The sequence below is a fragment of the Haemaphysalis longicornis genome, unplaced genomic scaffold, assembly GCF_048455015.1.
Source record: "Haemaphysalis longicornis isolate Haplotype H1 unplaced genomic scaffold, Haemaphysalis longicornis Haplotype H1 scaffold_4, whole genome shotgun sequence".
Taxonomy (NCBI): Eukaryota; Metazoa; Arthropoda; class Arachnida; order Ixodida; family Ixodidae; genus Haemaphysalis; species Haemaphysalis longicornis.
The window spans coordinates 88,738,557-88,759,301 of NW_027526361.1; the positions used below are offsets into that span (position 1 = coordinate 88,738,557).

Here is a 20,745-nt window from a genome sequence, read left to right on the forward strand (position 1 = left end):
GTACTCTTGGTCCTTTATTTTTGCGCTTGTCGTGAACGACTTGCCTCCGATGTTAACCTCAGCCAACGCTCTTATGTATGCTGATTACACTGCCATTATAGTTACTTCTAATCATATTACCGAACTAGAAAGCATCGCAAGCGCACATCTGAAAAACTCTGACTGGTATATCAGGAACAAATTGAGAGTCAATACTGAGAAAACGAAGCATGTACTTTTCCTGTCACGAAACAGCTCTGGGCTTGGGTAAGAATAGATGAACTATTAGCCAGGTACAGATTGATTCAACCAATGTTTTTACCTACTTCGGTGTGACCTTAGGCAAGAACTAACACTGGGAACATCAGAGCGATGCCGTTTGCCGCGAAGGTTGCGTCCGGCTGCTCTGCTCTCCTTCAGGTAAGCAAATATTTCCATACCAATGTCCTGCGGGTCCTCGAGTCGTGGGGTTGGACATACAATACTTACCTAGAGCACTTAAGGCGATTAAGACGATACGGAAATGAAAACGATAATCTAGTTCCTGTGCGTATCACGTTGTCTGCGCTTGGTGGTGGCGCCTCCGCCAGGGAGGTTGCAACTTTGAATGCTCCTCCTTATGGCTCGTATTCTCCACGCTCTCGCCACGGCTCGCCGTTTTCAAAAACCACCAGATACGCTACAAAAACGGACAAAAAATGTCATACGCGAGTTATCGTCAATCCAGATTGGCAACGGTGAAAGCTTCGCGTCGCGTCGACTCCCGCCTTTGCCTCGGAGGAGGAGGAATAAACGCATACCAATAGTTGCAATTTTCTGTACTTTTAAATAAAAAATCCCTGGTAACCTTATTTCATGGTTAAATAGGTACTCTGAATTATCGTTTAAATGTTGCGTTAAGGCAGTACAATAGTTGGGGTAAAAAACAGGTCGTGGTTTCTCATAAATCTTTATTTCCACAGGTGCATTTCTCACATTATGTCTTCGTCCGAGCGAAATAGCCCTGGACATGGCGCTTGCATAGCAAATTTCCAAAAGGTATACACAAACGTTCAGTCCTAAGCTCTTTGCCGAATCCCCACTGTGATGTTTTTCGCGGTGAGGGCTCCGAAGCCACTCGTGAACTCGAGCGGGACCTGCGCAGAAACATAAATGATTTCAAATGTCAATATGTTTCATTCATCAGAGAGAAGCCGGCGAACGTCAAATATCCGTGAGTTTTAAATGCTTCCCGCGTGTTTTACAACATTTGTTGCAACCATAGAGTTTCATACTAATATATACTACAGGGAATTCTGCCGCTGCAACCGCGGGCCGCCGTGGGCGGCACCATGGCAGCTAGCGACGTTCCTCGCCTACTTAGCTTGGTTAGCCATATGGCTTCTTTTTTGTCTCGAAGCCAGAAAGTCGACTTTTTTTTTCTTCTGCATCGGGCATAAAGCTTCTAAACAATTACTGACGCATGAATATTTCTGGAAGTTCAATTTTGTAATAACAAAACCAATTTAAACAATCTTCTGCAGTAATATTGATGCATTTTTGCAGCCAGAGGCAACTTTTACGCGTGTTCATGAGCCATGCCAAGGACAAGTGGAACTTGCCTGGCCGGTACATAACGGAACGCTCGCAGAAGCGCGTGCTCCCCTAGACAGTGGCGCCAGATTTCCCTCTAGTATATATTAGTATGAAACTCTATGGTATCAACTAAGCTTTGCCGCAGACTCGCCCTTGAACCACAGTATTAACAGCATAGGTCGCGGATAAATTCTGCACTGTAGCTCAGGCGTGTCAGCTACAACAAAGAGAAAATTTCCGTCCTCTTTCATTGCCGCATTCGGTGCTGTAAACGACTTCCTCAAGTAAATTCTACTGCCACTTTTAAGAATAGACACCTAGCATGATATGTGTTGTGCGTGAGGGTCCACAAAACATGCTTCAGGGGAACTCACCTGTTAGCACTTTTATGGTATTCACTCTTCATGACCCGCGGGCTTAAAAGCCATCGTATACCAATACCAAAAGATTTACAAATACATAGAAGAGTACAAAACGGTCTAGTTTGCCTATTCTATAAATATGTAGCTTCGGTACTGAAATAAGAAAACTCTCGCATGGTAGACCACCAGCGTCATCTTATGAAAACGTAAAGATGCGCCTTATTTGGAAAAGAAGTCGATCGATTTTAGTGTTTAACACGCCGACGCAACGCAGGCGATAAGGCGCGCCGTAGTGGAGGGCTCCGGATTAATTTTGACCACCTGGGGATCTTTAACGTGCGCCGAAATCTCGTACACAAGGGCGCTTTTGCTTTTCGCCTCTATCAGAAAAGCGGCCGGCTTGACCGGAACCTAACCAACGACCTCGTGCTCAGCAGCGCAACGCCTCAGCCACTGAGCTACCGCGGCGGGTTTAGAAATGAAGTCAACTACGCGGTTAGGAATCTTTCCATGGATTTGTACACTTTTTTGTGTTAGTACACAGTGCTTTTTAATCTCGCGGGGTATGGTGAAGTAAGTGCCATAGGAATGTGATCAGATGAGTCCCCTTAAATACACCCAGTGACAAACGTTTGCTGCACAGATATTCGGCTACAAGTATAGTTCTTCGTTACGTGCGAGACCTATCTTAAATCTAAGACATACGCAATAGCTTCTCTTATTCCGAAGCAATGTTTTGAGATCATGATATTCCGCTGGCATTTGCATATTTCGTTGCGCACACAATCTTGAAGGCCGTACCAATTCCTCTGAAAATATCAACAGCGAAGCTATTTAGCCATTCTTGATTCCGGCGTTTCACAAGACTCAGTATAACAGTATACAGAAACGAAATCAGCGGCACCGGCAGGATTCGAACGTGCGTCCGATAGATAAACGTAATTAGAGTCACTCGTCTTACCCCTTCGGCCACCAGCGTGAGTTTTTTTTTTCTTTGTCACAGTAACTTTATTTACACTTAAATACACATTTTATGCCGAATGTTACACATGATTCAGCAGTAGCTATGACAGCGGATATGTCGGTTACATGTTTGTGTAGTGAGGTGACAATGAAGAAAAATTTAGGGAGAAAAAACACGAAACAAGTAAGGCAACACAATGACAGCAGCAACACACGCTCTACTGTAACAAAGGCTAAAGGAATTTTGTGGGACCTTTAAACCGTCGCTGATCTCACTTGTACTTGCAACTGCTAGGGGAATTGGACCAATAAGGCGCTGGCCCATTGAGTGCGCGAATTTTTTTATGGGCTTAGAAGTTTCTTTGTCTGCATATCTCCACTTTTGTCTATAGCGCTTCAATGCATTGCTGCCTCGGGCAAGCGTTCTTTTCAGTCACAGGTCAGAGATTGATGTGTCCAGTGCGCTGACCATCCATTTCGCTTTCCGCAGAAAGTGTCGCTTTGAGTGCTGTGGGTGCAGAGCGCACTCCACTTCATCTACCCTCGCTTTATAGAGGGAGTGAAGACCGATGGTAGGACACAGTCCCGGACAACTGGGTAGTCCGTTTCCACACAGAAATTTGAGGCCCGGCCAGGTGACGTTCCACGAGGTTTTGAAGCACGACTCTATTTCTTCCTAGCGTGTACTGCAGAATCCCGCTTTCCACACAGGAGGCATCCTGCGCCCCAGGGAAGGTAGAATCCTCGCTCCTTTTGACGCGCCATGACTAGCAATACTGCCGCGTGGAAGCGAAACAAAAACATCTTTTTTGCCGACTGGGGGTGGGCGATTGCCGCACTCGCTTGAAAACATCGTCTCCACAATGAGGGATGAAAAACAGACGGTACAGAAGTGGTGGCAATGTCTGTACTATCAAGTCCCAGTAGGGTTTTCGCTGTTTAATAGCGAGCAGCTACTCCCATGAAATCCGCATCTGCAGTGAAGCCACCGCGCTCGTGATGTCTTTGCGTAAACCGGTGGTCCGGGAGCCGTGATTAACAGAAATTGAGGTGGCAAGCCACGGCTTCAAGTGAAAGTAGCCTAGGCATTAGATGGCCGCTTGAAGGAACGGATCAGCCTGGTGATTGAAATATACGAATAGCTGGACTACAAGTTTTAGTACCCAAGAGTCGAACGCCTAACTCACGCGGCTCTGATTCTGGGGAGAGGAATCACGCAGGATGCTCGTCACAGAACACGTGGTAGGGTACACGTCGCCCCTGCGGGCGCCTAGTTTAAGTGGCCGTGTTCCGTTCGCTCGTTCTTCTTCGATTTCCTTCTTCTTCACCGTTATAGCAACAAAGATGGAGTAAAGGTCGTTGCGGTGGCCAAGAAGCAAATCGGCTGCAATCTTAGACTTAAACCGTCGTGATGGTCGTGAAGGTTCCGTACAGCTTCACTACCTTGAAGTCTTACGCTTTATTCTTAGCTTCCTTCATTTTTGTGGTTCTTACTATCGTTTCCCAACCCTCGAGTTTCGAAACAATATCTTTTACGCACGCAATAGGAGAAAATGTTTAAATGAATGTGCCAGTAAACTTACTTTCGTCTTCTCAGTCCTGACCAGCTGGACGTATCGAATCGTGTAAAGCACTGACAACTTGACAGCCTGGAGGGCGAACCGCATGCCGATGCAATTGCGAGGTCCTGCTCCGAATGGCAGGTACGTGTACGGCTGGATGGAGCCAATGTTATCGTCATCGAACCTGCAAACAATAGCCGTCACAATAAAATCGCCCGTATACAACCTAGCTTTCGTTATATCGCTGCACATGATTTGAACGAAACGGTGTCAAGTATCACCTTTCAGGCTTGAAGGAAGATGGATCAGGGAAGTACTGCGGGTCGTGGTGCATCGCAAACACAGGAATAGCGACCAGATCGCCTTTCTTCAATTTGATTCCAGTGTCTCCGAGAACGTAGTCTTCAGCTGGAGACCGCTCAATACTGAGAAACAAAGCCGAGAAAAGAGGGTATACAGGGTTAGAAATGCTATGGAGGCATTTTAGCGTGGTGGCGTTGTTTACGCAATGAGCGAAAAACTGGGCTAGCGACGCATCCTGGGCGAAAGAATGTTCGTCACCGGACTGACTCCGCTACCTTGTCGAATTTTTTTCTGTCTTCTAAGCTTCATCTCTCTCTCTCTCTCTCTCTCTCTCTCTCTCTCTCTCTCTCTCTCTCTCTCTCTCTCTCTCTCTCTCTCTCTCTCTCTCTCTCTCTCTCTCTCTCTCTCTCTCTCTCTCTCTCTCCCACACACACACACACACACACACACACACACACACACACACGCACGCACACACAGACGCGCGCACACACACACACATACACACTTCAGACGCCCCTGGGCGATTCTTGAGTAATAAATTTGCATTCAAATCCCCAGCGGAAACTTTCTACACAGCTTATGCCCTTAAAAATCTGCGAACGCTAAACTGTCATTTTCATAAGAGAAATACGACCTTAGGAATTCAATTGTCATTGTAATATATGACCATTGCTTTTCTTTGTGATAAGTAAACTGTATAAAATACACAGTGCCTTACCGCGTGCCGGGCGGGTACATGCGAAGTGCCTCTGAAACAACGCAGTGCAGGTACTTCAATTTCGTAACCACATCAAGGCCTGGGTGCTCCCCCTTGAAACAGAAATATACATGATAAATATTTGTGAGATACAAATGTCTTGAACACCTGTGCGAAACTTTCATCACGTCCTCGGCCCTACCGGTGAGTGCCAGACCTTGAGGGTCTTCTTGCACTCTAAGAAATCGCCTCGGGTGGGCTTAACCACAGCGCCCCAAAACAATCGATTAGCTTGACGGAGTGTGCGAACTTGGCGAATGACGACGCGCAGCATGCTACTCGAATAAAAATACAATCTGACCTGGAACAACAGCGCAAGGCGTGCATGTGCCGTGTAGTCCCTGCGCAGATTGTCTTTTTATTATAATTTCATACTTGCCCTCTTTCACAAAATACGCAGGCAGATTTTGTCACTCTGAATGGTCGGGAGTTGTTTCTTAGAGTCATATATGGTCAGTTCGGTTTCCTGCTTCAGCAAAGGAAATTCGGCGTAGACACATAAAACTGCCCATAAGTTCGCGAAACCGTTGGAGTACCACTGGTGAGATATTTTAGGGTAGATTTTCTACGTGTGTTACTTGAACTTGGGGTGGTGTAGCGCTGGGACTGCGGTGTCGTGGGTATTATCTCTGCTTTACCGCGAACCCTTCAAAATGGGCACATTCAGAACATTCGTGTTGAAACACGTTCTATATCAACAGCGTTTTATATAAATGGCAACCAGTCATCGCTGCGATGTGACACTTTGCGAATTGCAGCGCATTCATCTCTCCCCAAAATCACTATGTCAATTTTCTGTTCATGCGTTAAGATCAATGAAGTTAAAGATCAACGAAGTTAAGATCAACGAAGTCAAAGTGAATTCATGCTTAATTTCAAAGGTTTTGTTTCCTGGGGGGAGAGAGAGCGCAGAAAGGGACTTGAAGGGCCTCCAGGTGCTCACGTGAGTTTCGAAGCATTCGTCCACCTCCTTCCTTAGCTTTTCTTGAACTTCCGGGTGAATGGCGAGGAGATAGAGCGTGTAGGCGATTGCAGTCGAGGTCGTGTCTTGACCGGCGATGAAGAAGAGCACGCACTGCGCCATGGCTTCGTCTTCGGTAAGTGCTGCAATGAGTGAAAAAGCATGGTATCGTTTATTTAATGGTTTCCTGAAAACCACCTGGTTGCAGTTTTCTCGTCGTTGGCATTTCTGACATCTGTAGGAGTATTGGGGGTTACAAAACCATTAGGCAGAACCATTGTAAACAACTACAACTGCTGGCATAAGCCAAGCATGTCCTCTTATTTAGCGAAAAAACACCTCGCCGCATTTGAGCCAAAATATAAGCACTTAACCCGTAGTTCCCCCGCTTTTTTAGAAAATGATGCCCGTTGCCTTAGTTTTTACGAGAGCAAGGGAAAAACCAACTCATCAAGGATGGCCCTCAAAGTCTCCACCGACAACAAACACAAAAAGAACAAAGCCCCCTCTCGCGCCGTTGCAGGCAGAACAAGAAACAACAGATAAATGAAAAGATGTGTCCTGTACCAACAGATGGCGTGGGAGCAGAGCGAATGTGAAAAAAACTGAATTGCATTGAACAAACCTTCACTCATTTCATTACGAGAGCAGGGAGAGGAGCGGAACCGGAAAATGGAAGAGAAGTTACGTGACAGGGGTGAGAAGCGACTATCGTCTGTCGATGAAATTTGCAGTGAAGCAAGCGAGATACGCCGCCATTTCTTTAGAGTGGTTTTTACCAATCTGTAACACATTTGTTGCCGTGAGTCTTGGGTGGAAACATGACTCAGTCTAGCACATATGAACACAAATGGGAATCACAGGAAAAACAATAGCCGCACTCTTGTCCGACGAGAAGGAAGTGTCCGGCTTCAGGTCCTCGCCAAGGTTGAACAGCTTGTTGTCCCGTTCAGCGGCGTTTTCGGAGGTTGCAGTCAGCTTTCCTTCCTGGGCGTCCATCATCAGCTGCAGGAAGTCTTCACTGCGCTAGTGAGCGAAAATTTATCGTTAAGCAGCTAAGCAGGAGAGTGAAGCATAAAGATGTACTCACAGATTGCTTATCTTGTCTGCTTCTGATGATGTTCTGGCAGATTTGCTTGAAGTACAGAAAAAGTTCGGTGTTGAAGGGACGAAGCTTGAGAAACTTCGCTACAGCAGGAAGCACGACTGGAATGTGTAGAATAAAAACGACACAATGTATTGAGGTTCTGGCTATACTCCCGTCCTTGTAAGCTCCCGAATTTGGTGTGAAATCGGGAGCTGTTCCACTGCGCCAAGCGATCGAGTGTACGTTTGTTTGTTTGTTTGTTTGTTTGCTTGTTTGTTTGTTTGTTTGTTTGTTTGTTTGTTTGTTTGTTTGTTTGTTTGTTTGTTTGTTTGTTTGTTTGTTTGTTTGTTTGTTTGTTTGTTTGTTTGTTTGTTTGTTTGTTTGTTTGTTTGTACTTGGCTCCGCTCGTGTTTCAACCAGACGAATTACCGTGCTCCATTTTGAATATCACGTCTCTTCTGTCATGGTCTTAATGGGGAGGCCACGTACAGTATGGACTCCCGAGCTCCGCGGATATCGAAAATCTCCTAATTTTTTGGACGCCTAAGGACTCATTGGTTGAAGGTGACTCGCCATGATTCTTCCCCATGAACGGTTCCTCTCCACTTTGAACCCACCAATTTCAGACAGTATATACCGAGGTCGAATACTTTAATGAACGCCTAGCCGCACCACGACTTCCGTCAAGAGTTCCTACCGTCGTCCAATATTCTGCTCCCCTCACCTTCACTGGTCATTACCCTTCGCAATGTGGCATGACTCATCAATTTTGGGTTTCAATGGAAACATTCACCAAGGCAATTCATTTCGGGGTGATGCAATAGCGACGTAGTTAGCAGTAAAGGCACTGCTATCGCTCCGTCATTGAATATGTTGCCGCAGTCTTACAGAAGCATTCGTTAGGAAAATATTTAATTTCACGCAGACCAGCCAGGTATCCAGCAGCACAGTCTTTGTGGTTTGAAGAAAAAGAGGACCGATTCCCCACAACTCATATATTGTATCGTGAAAGCTGTTACTGCGGGAAGAGATAGCGAGAATCCAAAACGTTGTACAGTTAGAATCTTCGGACAAGTATTATGGCCCCGAGAATGCAATGCCTGGGGCCATTTATACTGTAGCAGAGTACAACACGTTATGAGCAATTGTCCCTCCTTCTCCCACCACCCTCGGATGTGAGAACGCAAAAAAAGCAAAGCGCTTTAATTTCCTAAAATTAAGAAATAAAAAGTGCTTCCTGTCGGACTATATTTCTACTATACGATGCAGTTCAAAGATTACGTTCTTAGTGATTTCAGCGGATCGGTGTCAGTATTGAACATTCTGGAAAACAGAGGGATGACGGGATTGTGAAGAAAGGACAACCACCAGCGCCGCTACCACGAGCTTTTTGTTTCCAAGTCCGCCTTCGCAAAGTTTTCTAGTGCAATCATATTTGATTTTATTGTAGGGTTTAACGCGGCGACGGAACGCAGGCGATCAGGTGCGCCATAGTGGAGGGCTCCGGAATGATTTTGACCAGCTGGGGATCTTTAACTTGCGCCAAAATCTCTTACAGTAGTGTAATCAGTTCTTACTAACTCTCCCAACGTAGGTCTTTAGAAAGAATAGCTCTAAGATCATTCTTCGGTAATACGGCTAGGTTCTTGCTATGCTACACATGCGGAAAAAAGGCAACCTCATTTTAAAAATTGTATAATGTTATATAGCTATGCATTGCAGCTACCCCCAACCCGTACGATCATAAAAAGATGCGCAAACACTGCACAAAATACTTACAGAAGATAAACAATCGGGGTGTAATGCGTGCAGAGAATGCCTGTCTTGACTTTGTGACGAATTCGTTGGTCTGTTCCGAGTGGGAATCAAGGCGTGTGGCAAAGGCGCACCTTGCGATCACGTCCAGGGCGTAGTTTCCGAAGAATCTACGGGAACGCATGGAAAGATTTTGTCGTTCAATGATTCATTGGCGCTTTAGAATTCTCGCATATTGGAAGCACACACTTTCCAACTGGAATGGTGGAACTACGGTGCCATTGAAGCGCTCGGTCGTCTATATATGTAACTACGTATGCGCGACAAAATCCACACAATGCAGCAGTCTTATCGGAGTTTAAAGGATGGAGAGATCTGTTAAACTGGCTCTGAAACACTTCGGATAAATGATTTCACTTTTCCTTCGCTCCTAGAAACATTGTCATAGCTATAGTTATCAACAGCACGGAGGCGCACTGCGTGATTTGCTTGTCGCAGCAGAGCTATCCACCTTCCCTTTCTTCTGTACTTGGTGGTTTTTCTCTAAAGTAGCTATCGAGTGCGTTTATTGCTGCAACAGAAAGGAAGCGGCTAATAGCGCTACATTGCTTTATTGATGTAATTAGAGCGCTCAAAGTACGCCAAGACTTCAGAGAGAGGAAAATCTTTTGAGCAGGTCTTCAGGTTATCTGATGGGCATACAGGAGGAATTTTTGGCTGAGGTACGTTTTGACACGCCTATTCTGAGCACTGGAAGTGTTTGTTGATTACGTTCGGAAAGCATTCAAGATGTACAAAAAAGCTGAATGATGTGTTGCTGGGTTCCTTCAACTTCTCTCCTTCCTACGCGTGTGGATCCACCCAAACACTTCGTCGCCATCTTAATTCAGGAGGCAACAAGACCAGGTAAAACCATTTTAATCGTTTTTCCGCAATTGTAGCCGATTTGGGGGTCCATGCTTCACTGCTGGCGGTTTTGTCGTAAACAAAACAGTCGACGCTTAAAAGCGTAGTCCTCGGTTGCCCGCAACAGAAACCAAATTCCTCATTCACAAAAGTAAGCCTCCTTATTGCCATACGGGACAAGGACAAGAAATTCAATTGCTGCGAGTTCCACGCACAGAAGCTGCTCTTTGTGCACTGGCACTGTACTTGGGGTATCAAACGCGCCGTATAAGGGAAGGGTTCGGATAAATATCGACCACATGGGGATTTTCGACCGTCGCTAATATCTCGACAGACGGACGTTTTGTTTTTTTGTAACCATTAGAAAAATGGCCGGCGCGCCTAGGATGAAACCCGCGTCCTGGAGCTGAGCAGCACAAACGTAACGATTGGTGACATTGTAACACGTCGCTCGTATACTGTCGTATATAGTAATTTACATTATACCCGTGCCACACGTACACAAAAAATGGCATTGAGGGTTTAAGGCCTTACGATACCGAATGGAATTATTTAGAGGCAGATTTTAGAGGAGGCAGAATTAAGGCGTTTGTGATGGCAAATGAGTGGTGCGGAACTCCTTAAACCAAAAATGACATTAAAGCGAATGGCATACAATTTTTGCGTGTAGCAGCCAATTAATGGCATTAAAACTTAAGACATTAAGCACTTAATGTCATTTTTCGTGTACGTGTGGCACGGGTATTAGGCTGAGGAAAGATGACAGTGTTGTTGGTTGCATTTCCCTCTAAATCAACCACTTGGGAGGTCACTGTGCCAAACACAAAAGCACCGCTAGTTCCGACAGCCATCGGACTGATTTCTACCGAACTGTAGACATTGCATTGTTGATCAGAGATGTTACGGTGTATTTTTGTTATTTTACACCGTCAGTGGTTGATTGTAAGCTGTCAGCCCTTCGCGTTACATATACGAACAACGGAACCACAATATTACGAAGCAGAACCATGAACCCTCGAGAAAGGAATTAAATTGCCCAGAAACAAAATATTTGCCGTAAGTGTTTTCCCCTCAGGTGTCTGTCCCAGTACCCACTCGCCCGCATCACGCTAATAGCGGGCTTACCAAGACAGTACACGCACTGACAAATGCAGACCTCCGAAGACCGATAAACGGCCAATCAAGTGAACCATGTTAACAGAACACAGTCGATCACCACATTCCTAATTTCAATATACCGATACAGAATTGCAGTTGGAGGCTCGATGATAAGACCGTTCAAATAAATATGTTCAGTGAACATGTGACAAACACAAATGAGTCAATAAGGTCCTCCATAATTTCAACGTACGCCCAGCAGATTGATACATATCCACAGATGGTAGTTGACCACGGCTTTGTGAAATGTCAAAATAAAAAATCATTCCGTAAATTTTAATAAATCAATAATCAATCGAGCAGTTCTTCAATCAATACTTATGAAGCAATAATTTCAATCCAGCAATGATCTCAGTCAGTAATAACTTCAGCCGAGGTTAAACTGGCACCTATCGTGGTATAGTCCTCAAGATTGTGGAATTTAATGAAGTCGTTAAAAATTTGCAAACTTCTCGTTACAGAGACTTTCTAAAATGTGAATCAGTATCCTAGCGCTCCCAAAAAACGTCATATGTCCGTTCCCTATCGTTCCTCACGACGACTTGGAAAACGACCTCAATGTTGTCTATTAATTTAACAGTCCTGAATACGAATGCACTAGGTTCCTTTTCCAGATTTCTAAGAAGTTGTCGTCGCATCCTTACTGTTTGACATCTATGTCCTCTTCCTTCAACGCCGCTCTCTTCAAATGCTCCGCTGTCACGATTGCACAGTCTTCAATCAATGAATTCATCTGCAACACCCATGAAAGTTTGTAAGGAAAGTGACAACACAACATTATACTCCAATGACTCATTTCTGGTGAAATACTATCGCTCCGTTTAGGTCCATAACATTTCCTGACGTCACCCACTGAAAACATGCCGGACAATCCAGCGATTCTCACATCGTAGTGTAAAAGCTGCGAGAACGAGGGAACAGCTGGGTTTGGCGGAGTGAGAAGTTGTTCTGCAAAAGGAAAAAAATCAGCAGAAGGCTTTTACATTTATGTCTTAAGATGCACGACGCAATATCTTTACTTCTTCGTTGAGGTGCCGCTTTGGAAAGGAGCTGCTGCATCCAGTAGCCGCTGTTCTGCAACTGAAGACCAGCTAAGAGGACGAAACTTAACGTAACGGTTTTTAAACGTCGCGGCACATAAAAGAAAAAGCCCATCCATGCTTGTGTCTTAAATTTAAGCCTGAAAGCGTGTAACTGTGGAGTGTTGATCAGTCTGAGGAAGAAGGCAAATATGTCAGTGTTTCAAGTTGCATATTCTATAGCCCCGTTTTCGCTGGCGCTTGGCCGCGTGACCCATACATCATTTACCATACAAAGCTTCCGGATACAACGAGGCAGCGAAAAATTCTAAACGTTATCTGCAAATTTCTGCAATTACACGGTATTTACTGTGTTAAGTTTATAACTAGGACACGTTTTAGTGATTTCTGCTCGTAATCTAAGTTCTCCATTAGTTGTTGAGTGTCTTTTCTTTCTTTCCTCTTTTTTTTCTCTAATTACACAATGTTGGCGCCTTCGTCAAGATCCGTGATAGGTTTCCGCGGACGCTTGATAAGCACTGTGCCCACTGATTTCCCATAAAAATGTCTCAATTTGCGTAGTAACGATATCTCATTAGTCCCATCAGGTTTTCCTGGTGCATTGAAGGTACGTAATCGCTTAAATTCTCTTGCTGTCGTGTTTTTACCTGCGTGGGTATAGATGATGATGTGCGTTTCTGAGGCGTACTTCGTGAAGCTCTTTTGTGCTTCATATAGCGCGTAGCAACCACAACTGGCCATTTTCTTGCTCTCGAACCTCTACGAGACCAATACAGGTGGAAGCACGAGTCCGTGTACTGGTAGGCGTTGTTTATCTATTCCTGAGTCTAGGAAGCTTATCTTCTTGTAATTCCAATGCGCCGGCTCGCATACTTCCCCGAAAGCAGATTGCTTGTCTTGCTACTGCTGGACCTCGACACCTTTTAGCGTGGACCCAGTGGGCCTTCAGATTGCGTTCTTGCGTCGTACATGCGTCCTGTGACGCACTGTGCGATAAAAAGTAGCAAAAAGGAAAATAAATATTACCAACCATTCCTTTCGCGGAAATAAACCATTATCGGAGCAATGAAACGAAGATACACCCATATTAAAGCGTCCAATCCCGGGGCTTCATAAGTAACCGCGTCGTTGTCACGACGATGTCGGTGTAGGTATTACGATAATAGATCTAACTTGAAGTTTGGGAATAAATGCCTTCAGACATACCGCCTGCCGAAACTTCCCTGGCACTTGCTGATGTACGAATTAGTATTACCTTTTTCTCCTAACTTAAATACAAACCTGTCTTTTACTATAATACTGCCACTATCTATCTATCTGGAAAAATACTAACCCTGGTATTCTGAATTGCTCCTCCACTCGAGCGTCTAGTCGGGGAGATCCTTGAAAGTAATTTTTGCATGTAAAAGCACTGCGGTATCCTCCACTAAGCCGAGTCAAAGAAACACGTGGAGTGGAGAATGCGTCCATAAGTGATGTATGTCATTAGCGCGCCTATAGGGCAATTATGACGCCGAAACACAAAATTAGATTATGCAAACGTTCTGGCCAAATCGAATTGTTATTGGTTTCGTTCCTTTGTTGCCCGTGCCGGCACATACATTTGCCCGAGTACTCTCTTACAACGAGATAAGTTCGCACTGTGCGTTGTTTTAAGGCAAAGTACGAGAATAACCAGAAAGTCACCTTTCGCAGCTTCCCCGTGGAGAAAGCGGGGCTCGCGGCCGGCCTTATCTTGCGCCATCTCTCGGCAGGCGTGATGCTCATCATGTTGTCGAGCAGAGGGTCGTAGAAATTGAAGGGCTGTAAGAGGCAACGCATAAAATGAGGGCGCTGAGCTCAATGCAAAGCTGTTACTTAATGTAGACGCAAAAGGTGCTGCTCGTTATAATAACGTTAACAAAGTTAGAATTTATATAATTTGTAGCATTTATGTATACGTAATCAGCCAGGTACCCTGATGCACAACAATATGGTTTAGAAAAAAGGGAGGGGTAGGGACAACACAATGGCTTCACACTCGGAGTGGGCTAAGGTTGTCACTTTTTCTTATCCTCATGTTAAAAAAACTGATGTTTTCTAAGGCCCATTTGTTTGCAAAATGCGGCGAATATGAGAACAGTAATCTGGCCAATTTACGACAATAACTCTCAGGGGTATGTTGCCTTCAGTAACATCGCATCGCTATTCGACAAAGACTTAAGACGAGAGACAACAGGTTATTATACAATATCGTGATGCTTGTTTTCGAAGTTACCGCCCCAAAAAAACTGCTTTACTACTCAGGTATTCAGCCCAATGCGAAAAGGCGCATGTAGCATACGAATAGAAAACTTTAAACTCCTTGGTGAGAAATTAGTGACCGGGGGCGCGGCAAGGGGTATCCGTCAGAAGTTCCAGTCAGATGGCTAAGAATCGTTCACACGAATAGCATTTATTTGGGAAGAATGGTAATGTTGTGAATATGAGTCGAACAGAAAAAACAAAGTGAAGTGAGCTCAACTGTACAAATGACAGCGTTAGCATAGCAATGGCCCCGAAAATCTATTGCATCACACTTTATTTCACTATCGTGATGTGACGAGCAATATTTTCAGGAATAGGGGGAACGCAATGGGCATCTCCTAAATTTCACTCGTGCAATTTTTCAGATTCCTTTGGGAATTTACTCACCCTTCGGTTGGGCAACGATGGGAAGTCTTTCACCATAACTTGCTTGACTAGCTCGGGTTCGGCGACGAACAGCAAAACGTTGCCAGTCTCGAAGGCACTGTGCAAGCAGGGTAGGAAAATAAATACTACACATTCAGAATACTGCAAACGTAGACAGGTTAGCAATTATCATTCTCATTTCTGTAGCGATAATAAGCGAGTGAAAATACAAATAGGCATATTTTTCGAACGCATGTTGAAAGGAAAGTTCGGCGTATTGCAGTGAAATAGTATAGACCAATGCGTTGGGCACTACTAAACTGGTGGCAGGGTTATCACTTTATAACGGATTTAACGAAACCTTAATTAAAGAGATCCTTCATAGTAGCATTTGACGTCGCAGTAAATGACGCCAGATATTTTTGGCTGTTTAGAGGGCGCTGACTCCTGGGTATGCTGGTTTAAAAGTGATAGCTGTATATTAGAAGCTACCCATGGCTTCGCGCCGTCTTCAATGGACTGAGTCACTGAAGGTACATAGATTAAAAATGGTATCCAATTTTATGATAGAGGATATAGTACGGTTGAATGAAAACCAGATTAAATTTTTGGACATATCAGTTATGATCATAAAAGCATCGTTGTATTATCGCTCAACTGCTCGGGGTATTGGTTTAGAAATAGAATTAAAACCAAATGAAGGCTGCAAGAACACCATCTTAACTCAAAATCCCTCTTCAAAGTGAAAACAGTGAGGCTAAGGCGTGGTGATATGTTGCAAGATGGGCCTCAGGACTCTAAAAATTAGAGTGCAAGGTGACACTCACTTTAGAATGGAGTGTCCACAAAAGACTGCGTGGCATTTTCTCCGTCGCATGAATAAATTTTCATATTTAATCATTCCCCACGAAACAATGAGTACGCACTACGTTATATATATTGCTGAATCGCAAACAAAATCTGCATTAAACAACGAGGCCGAAGTAGCGTCTGTTTGGCGTTTTAACATCAAAATAAAAGTTGGTGTCTCACCCAAAAACTCTTCCGTATTTTTTATACCTTGCAAGATCCACATCTTGTACCGGCTAGAAAAGGAATAAAGAAAACAAACACTTGAATAAAACAAGAATAATTAACTAAGAATAGCGAAATCTATACGTGTTGAAGTATAATTGACTGATAGGCATAATACTCCTTCTGCGCAAGAAGAGAAAGCGAAATAAATAAGGCTCCATAACTTAGTTGCCTTTCGAAGCCCTGGTGACCTTTGATTTCAGAACATGGTCAGGAAATTGACTACGACATTTCGCATGAGCTCATCGATTCTGCCATTTCTTGTGGTTTGTTAATAGCAGCACTGTACACAGAATACGAGGATGTAGTTATTTCTTGTTTAGATGGCACCAGTATACGAGTTAAAAGCAGAAGGCAGCAAATGTTTACGAAAACATAATGGTATTTCACATATAGCCTTATCAAATGAGTTGTAAGAGGGCACCGCGGAATGCTTTAGGACAATAACCTGTCTTAACGCACTTTATGCAGAAGGTATCGAAAAACAATCAAATATGCTCAAGTTGTACACCTTTTATACGAGTGGGAAATTTATGGCGTATGCAAAATACGCTCAAAAACAAGTGAGCAATGAGCAGGGAGGTAAGCGCGATACCAATACATCATTCAGATGACGAGCAATTCATCACTTTGAACTCACACGACGTTATTTAGTAAATCAGCAAATCAATAAATGAGCGTTATTTAGCTAAAAAAGTTGAGCTTGATTAACTTCATTGTGAAGAAACCCATTCACTCGTGGCAGACATTGGTTAACAGCAATAAAAATCGATTTGCGTTAGGATAATAAAAACATTGGGTTCTTCAACACGTACTGTGTACATTAGCTTCAACGAGGGGCCAAAGAATAGAGCGAAGGGCTCCGCCAAAACGTTTTGGTGCTTCCAGAAGTTCCGTCTTCTTGACGCATAGCTGCGAATGATAAAATGGCAATACAACCGCACCAATACTAGTTAAAAATCTCTTCAATCAAATGGCATTTCATGCATAACAATATGGTTGACCTCCACAATTCATAACTTTGCTGTTTCGAGCAGGGCTTTCGTGCTTCCAGATGGTCCCCCAAAAATTGAGGAGCATGCACACCTGCCAAGGTGAGTTTTCATTTTGACTTGTTCATAGATTAGAATGATGAAGCGAAAACTGTGTTAAAACGACAGATTCCGCGTCCCTTTATCTCTTAAATCTTTTCAAATCGACCCGTTCTGTTCCCTGCCCTGCGAGTCATCAATAACACTTTCAGCGCCAGATAGTGAGTCATTATCTTAAGCCTTGAGGAATCCACCTTAACCTTAATCTTAAGTGAGTAATCTACCTAAAAGCGTCTCAACTAATGGTGTTGAGGGGAGGGAGTACTGCAGAATGGAATGTCATTTGCTCGTACTAAGTGTGATCAATTTCCCCAATAAATAACTGCCCGCCAAAAAAGTTAGCGAGGTAGCCGCGAATAAATGTTTTGTATTGCGGTATCCTGCTTAGAGTAGTATATAGCGAAATTGCTTCATTCATGAATTGATTGAAGGGTTGAATGCACCGACGCAACGCAGGCGATGAGGCGCGCCGTAGTGGAGGGCTTCGGAGTAACATTGACCACCTGGGGATCTTTAATGTGCACCGAAATCTCGTACACACGGGCGTTTTTGCTTTTCGCCTTTATCAGAAAAGCGGGCGCCGCGGCTGGGAATCGAACCCGCGTCTTCGGGTCAGCAGCCCAATGCCTTAGCCACTGAACCACCGCGGCGGGTTGTAAGAACGAAATTGAATAAATAAATGCAACATGGTAATGTTTCTGCGCTCCATTTTATGATGCCAAGATAGAATCAAGGCTTCCGCTTTCGCCGCACAGACACGGAACAAAGCAGCGTGCATTGACATAGCTGCCCCCACAAGGTGCTTGCTTTTTGTTCGCGCTGCCGAGCGTTGGAGCAACACGTGCACGTGGGGTGCAATCATTGCCAACGTATTTTCCGCCGTTTCCGCAGGGGCCCAACGCGGGTGAATGTCGTAAACCAGAAATCATGGGGCTCTTTCTAAAGCGAAGCTTTCTTTGCTCCGCTGATGGCGTTCAATTTCGCGTCAAGACGCAATGCAGGAAAGGCAACTCTACACAGTGGGTTTCACAAAACTATGATGATGATACGCGAAGGCACATCAAGCGCCTCAATAAAAAAAATGCGCCCCGTGGTCGGAATCGATCCGGGGTTCCTTGCGCTATGAAGTTGAGGTCTATCCAATTGCGCCTTTCCGACACGTCTTTTTATTGCTATAATTTGACAATACAAACACCAACAAAGAACGCCCTACACTGATAAAACTGCTTGCCGAAATTTGAGTAGCAGAAAACCGGCTACAATTTTAATGCTTGTCACAGTTTTCATCTGCGCAACCTTTCTGGAGGTTCAGGCTGAGCCCACCATACTTCAATAATCAGCTGAATGGACTCAGACAAATACTCTTTCAAGACGGTTTAAGCAGTTTGGAATGGCTTAAGGTTGCAACTAAACTAGAGGTGCGTGCACTTCGCGGTTAAATCGGCTTCGTGAGCTAGAAAATGGGTTTCGCAACATTATTGTCATAGGTGTTTCAGGCGAAATACAATGAGTAAAGTTCCGCTCTGGGCAGTCTGCAGACTTTCGCAGAACAGCAGACGAACCTTAGTAATGACTTGTCCAGGCCAATAGCGTTACATTCGATAGCTAAACAACTTCTGATTTGATCAGTAGGCGTTAAGCCCAAATTTTTCGGTGGAAGCTGGAGTCATACGACAATATGATGCAACCGAAACTTAGGTTTTCTGGTGTTTCTATATAGAAAGTTCGAGGCTTCGCGAGTTTAGGGGTGAGTGAAACGGCTATTTGGTGAGAGTAGGCAAAGTGTCGGGATTTTGGCAGAAGCTAGGTTCCCTTGCTGGTCGAGCTTAATCCCTAGCATTCCACTACGCGGGAATGATCGTATGTGCATTTCTAGCTTTGGAGTGCAAAGGTCGACCGGAATCGCGAATTGGGACAATTGGAAGACGTTGCAGCTAACGCAATAGTGGGCAGGAGCGGGCTGGGGGCGGAGCTTCCGTGTAGGGGCTAGCGGCAGCCGCTCGTTGGTGGCTATGATTTCAAGGGCCCCATTTCGTTCACAGGCCACTTTGTGGAGGCGCCTATTCTGAACAAAAAAAAAACGCGTATCGCTGCGGTGACACTGACAGTGCTCACGGGTGAAAAACTGGCTGCTGTGAAGTATTTCTTAACGTCACGCACGCAATTTCATACATTCCCTTTCTTACGGAGCTCTTGCACTAGCTTGTCAGAAACAAAGCTACCGGCGAGAAAGTTGAGTGCATTTGGTCGCCCTCCTCTGTCTGTGTTCACTACGAAAAATTCTCCCATTACTAAAATAATCCTTCAAGTTTCCCGACTCTTCGGATAACATGGAACAGGCTGCCCCAGTTAAAATACCACTCACGCCAGCAACACTGCTAAATGTCTTACAATATAGTGATTCACTTTTTTCAACTTCATTTCTCCGAAGGCAGGCTGTTGGTTTCCAACTGGATGAATATTAGTAGTGAAAAAAAAAACGTTGTTGGCGCCCGAGCCAGAATAGCTATCACACTCATTGGTCCTATCCTGATAAAGTCAACAGACAAGCTTTGCTGAAGTTCGCATGTGTCGGGAGAAACGGCAGTACTCACAAATACAAAAGCACGCAGGCCGTCCCTGCCAGAATTATCCATTCCGGCAAGCCAAGGAAGAGCGCCATGGCTGATGCTGTGCTCAATCGTCAGCGTCAAAATCTAAATGGCGATCTAGAAATCCCGTGGTTGCCAGATCGCACTCAGCAGGATAGTGCTGCTAGTACGTAAGGTGCTGATAATCCGAACAAAGGCAAAAGCAAGTGTGCTATCAAGGAGCGTTTAAGGTTCGTGGCTTGGTTGTTACGTCATGGCGGCCAAATAAAGGGCAGCGAGATGCTAGGCGCGCGCGTGTCGGCTCGCATACATCACGCCGCTGTCTGCGGGGGAATGAAGAGACAGAGAGAGCGCGCGTGCGAGAGAGAGAGAGAGAGAGAGAGAGAGAGAGAGAGAGAGAGAGAGAGAGAGAGAGAGAGAGAGAGAGAGAGAGAGAGAGAGAGAGAGAGAGAGAGAGAGAGGGCACCAGTGTGACGAAATGGCAACGGGAAGTAACAATTGCACGCGCTCGGTCGCTCCTCGGGGGGGTTTGACACGTGCGGGATGTATCGGCACTGCTGGGGTACATTCTTGTCTATTAGCACCTTTGTAAGAGCCACGTACGCCTACTGCTAGTTGTTAAAGATAGAACATTGTACAGTTGTCGTCAAAATTAATTAGAACGTGACTCATAAATTTACAGAAATTTCTTCTTCCGGGAACTGCCGGGCTGCTTTGGTACCCGCTTAAAGGAGTCCTCCCTAAAAGAAAAAGCTTCCTGTAAACCAGGTCATGGCTGTCGTAAATCCAGTAAGACCAACATCTAGTGATATTCACAAGTACTTTCTCCGATTACTTATTACGTAACCTCTTCTTCATGGACTACACGCGGACTTAAAAACAGTCTGCTACACCCGTTCCGCAGCAGTGACTTGGAAGGAGATTTA

At 44.7% G+C, this 20,745-nt stretch overlaps 1 protein-coding gene across 1 annotated transcript; it reads right to left on the reverse strand.

The window, feature by feature from the left end:
- Positions 1–915: 915 nt before the first annotated feature.
- Positions 916–20,118, reverse strand: LOC144179000 (cytochrome P450 3A41-like). The gene is made up of 14 exons (XM_077707160.1): positions 19,823–20,118; positions 16,953–17,049; positions 16,096–16,148; positions 15,085–15,181; positions 14,098–14,214; positions 12,016–12,104; positions 9,332–9,477; positions 7,556–7,671; positions 7,347–7,491; positions 6,448–6,608; positions 5,466–5,557; positions 4,723–4,866; positions 4,463–4,625; positions 916–1,115 (listed from the first exon to the last, which is right to left on the reverse strand). The coding sequence occupies exons 1-14, from the start codon at positions 19,888–19,890 to the stop codon at positions 1,038–1,040; spliced, it is 1,566 nt and encodes a 521-aa protein (XP_077563286.1). The 5' UTR covers positions 19,891–20,118; the 3' UTR covers positions 916–1,037.
- Between the last annotated feature and the right edge of the window lie 627 nt (positions 20,119–20,745).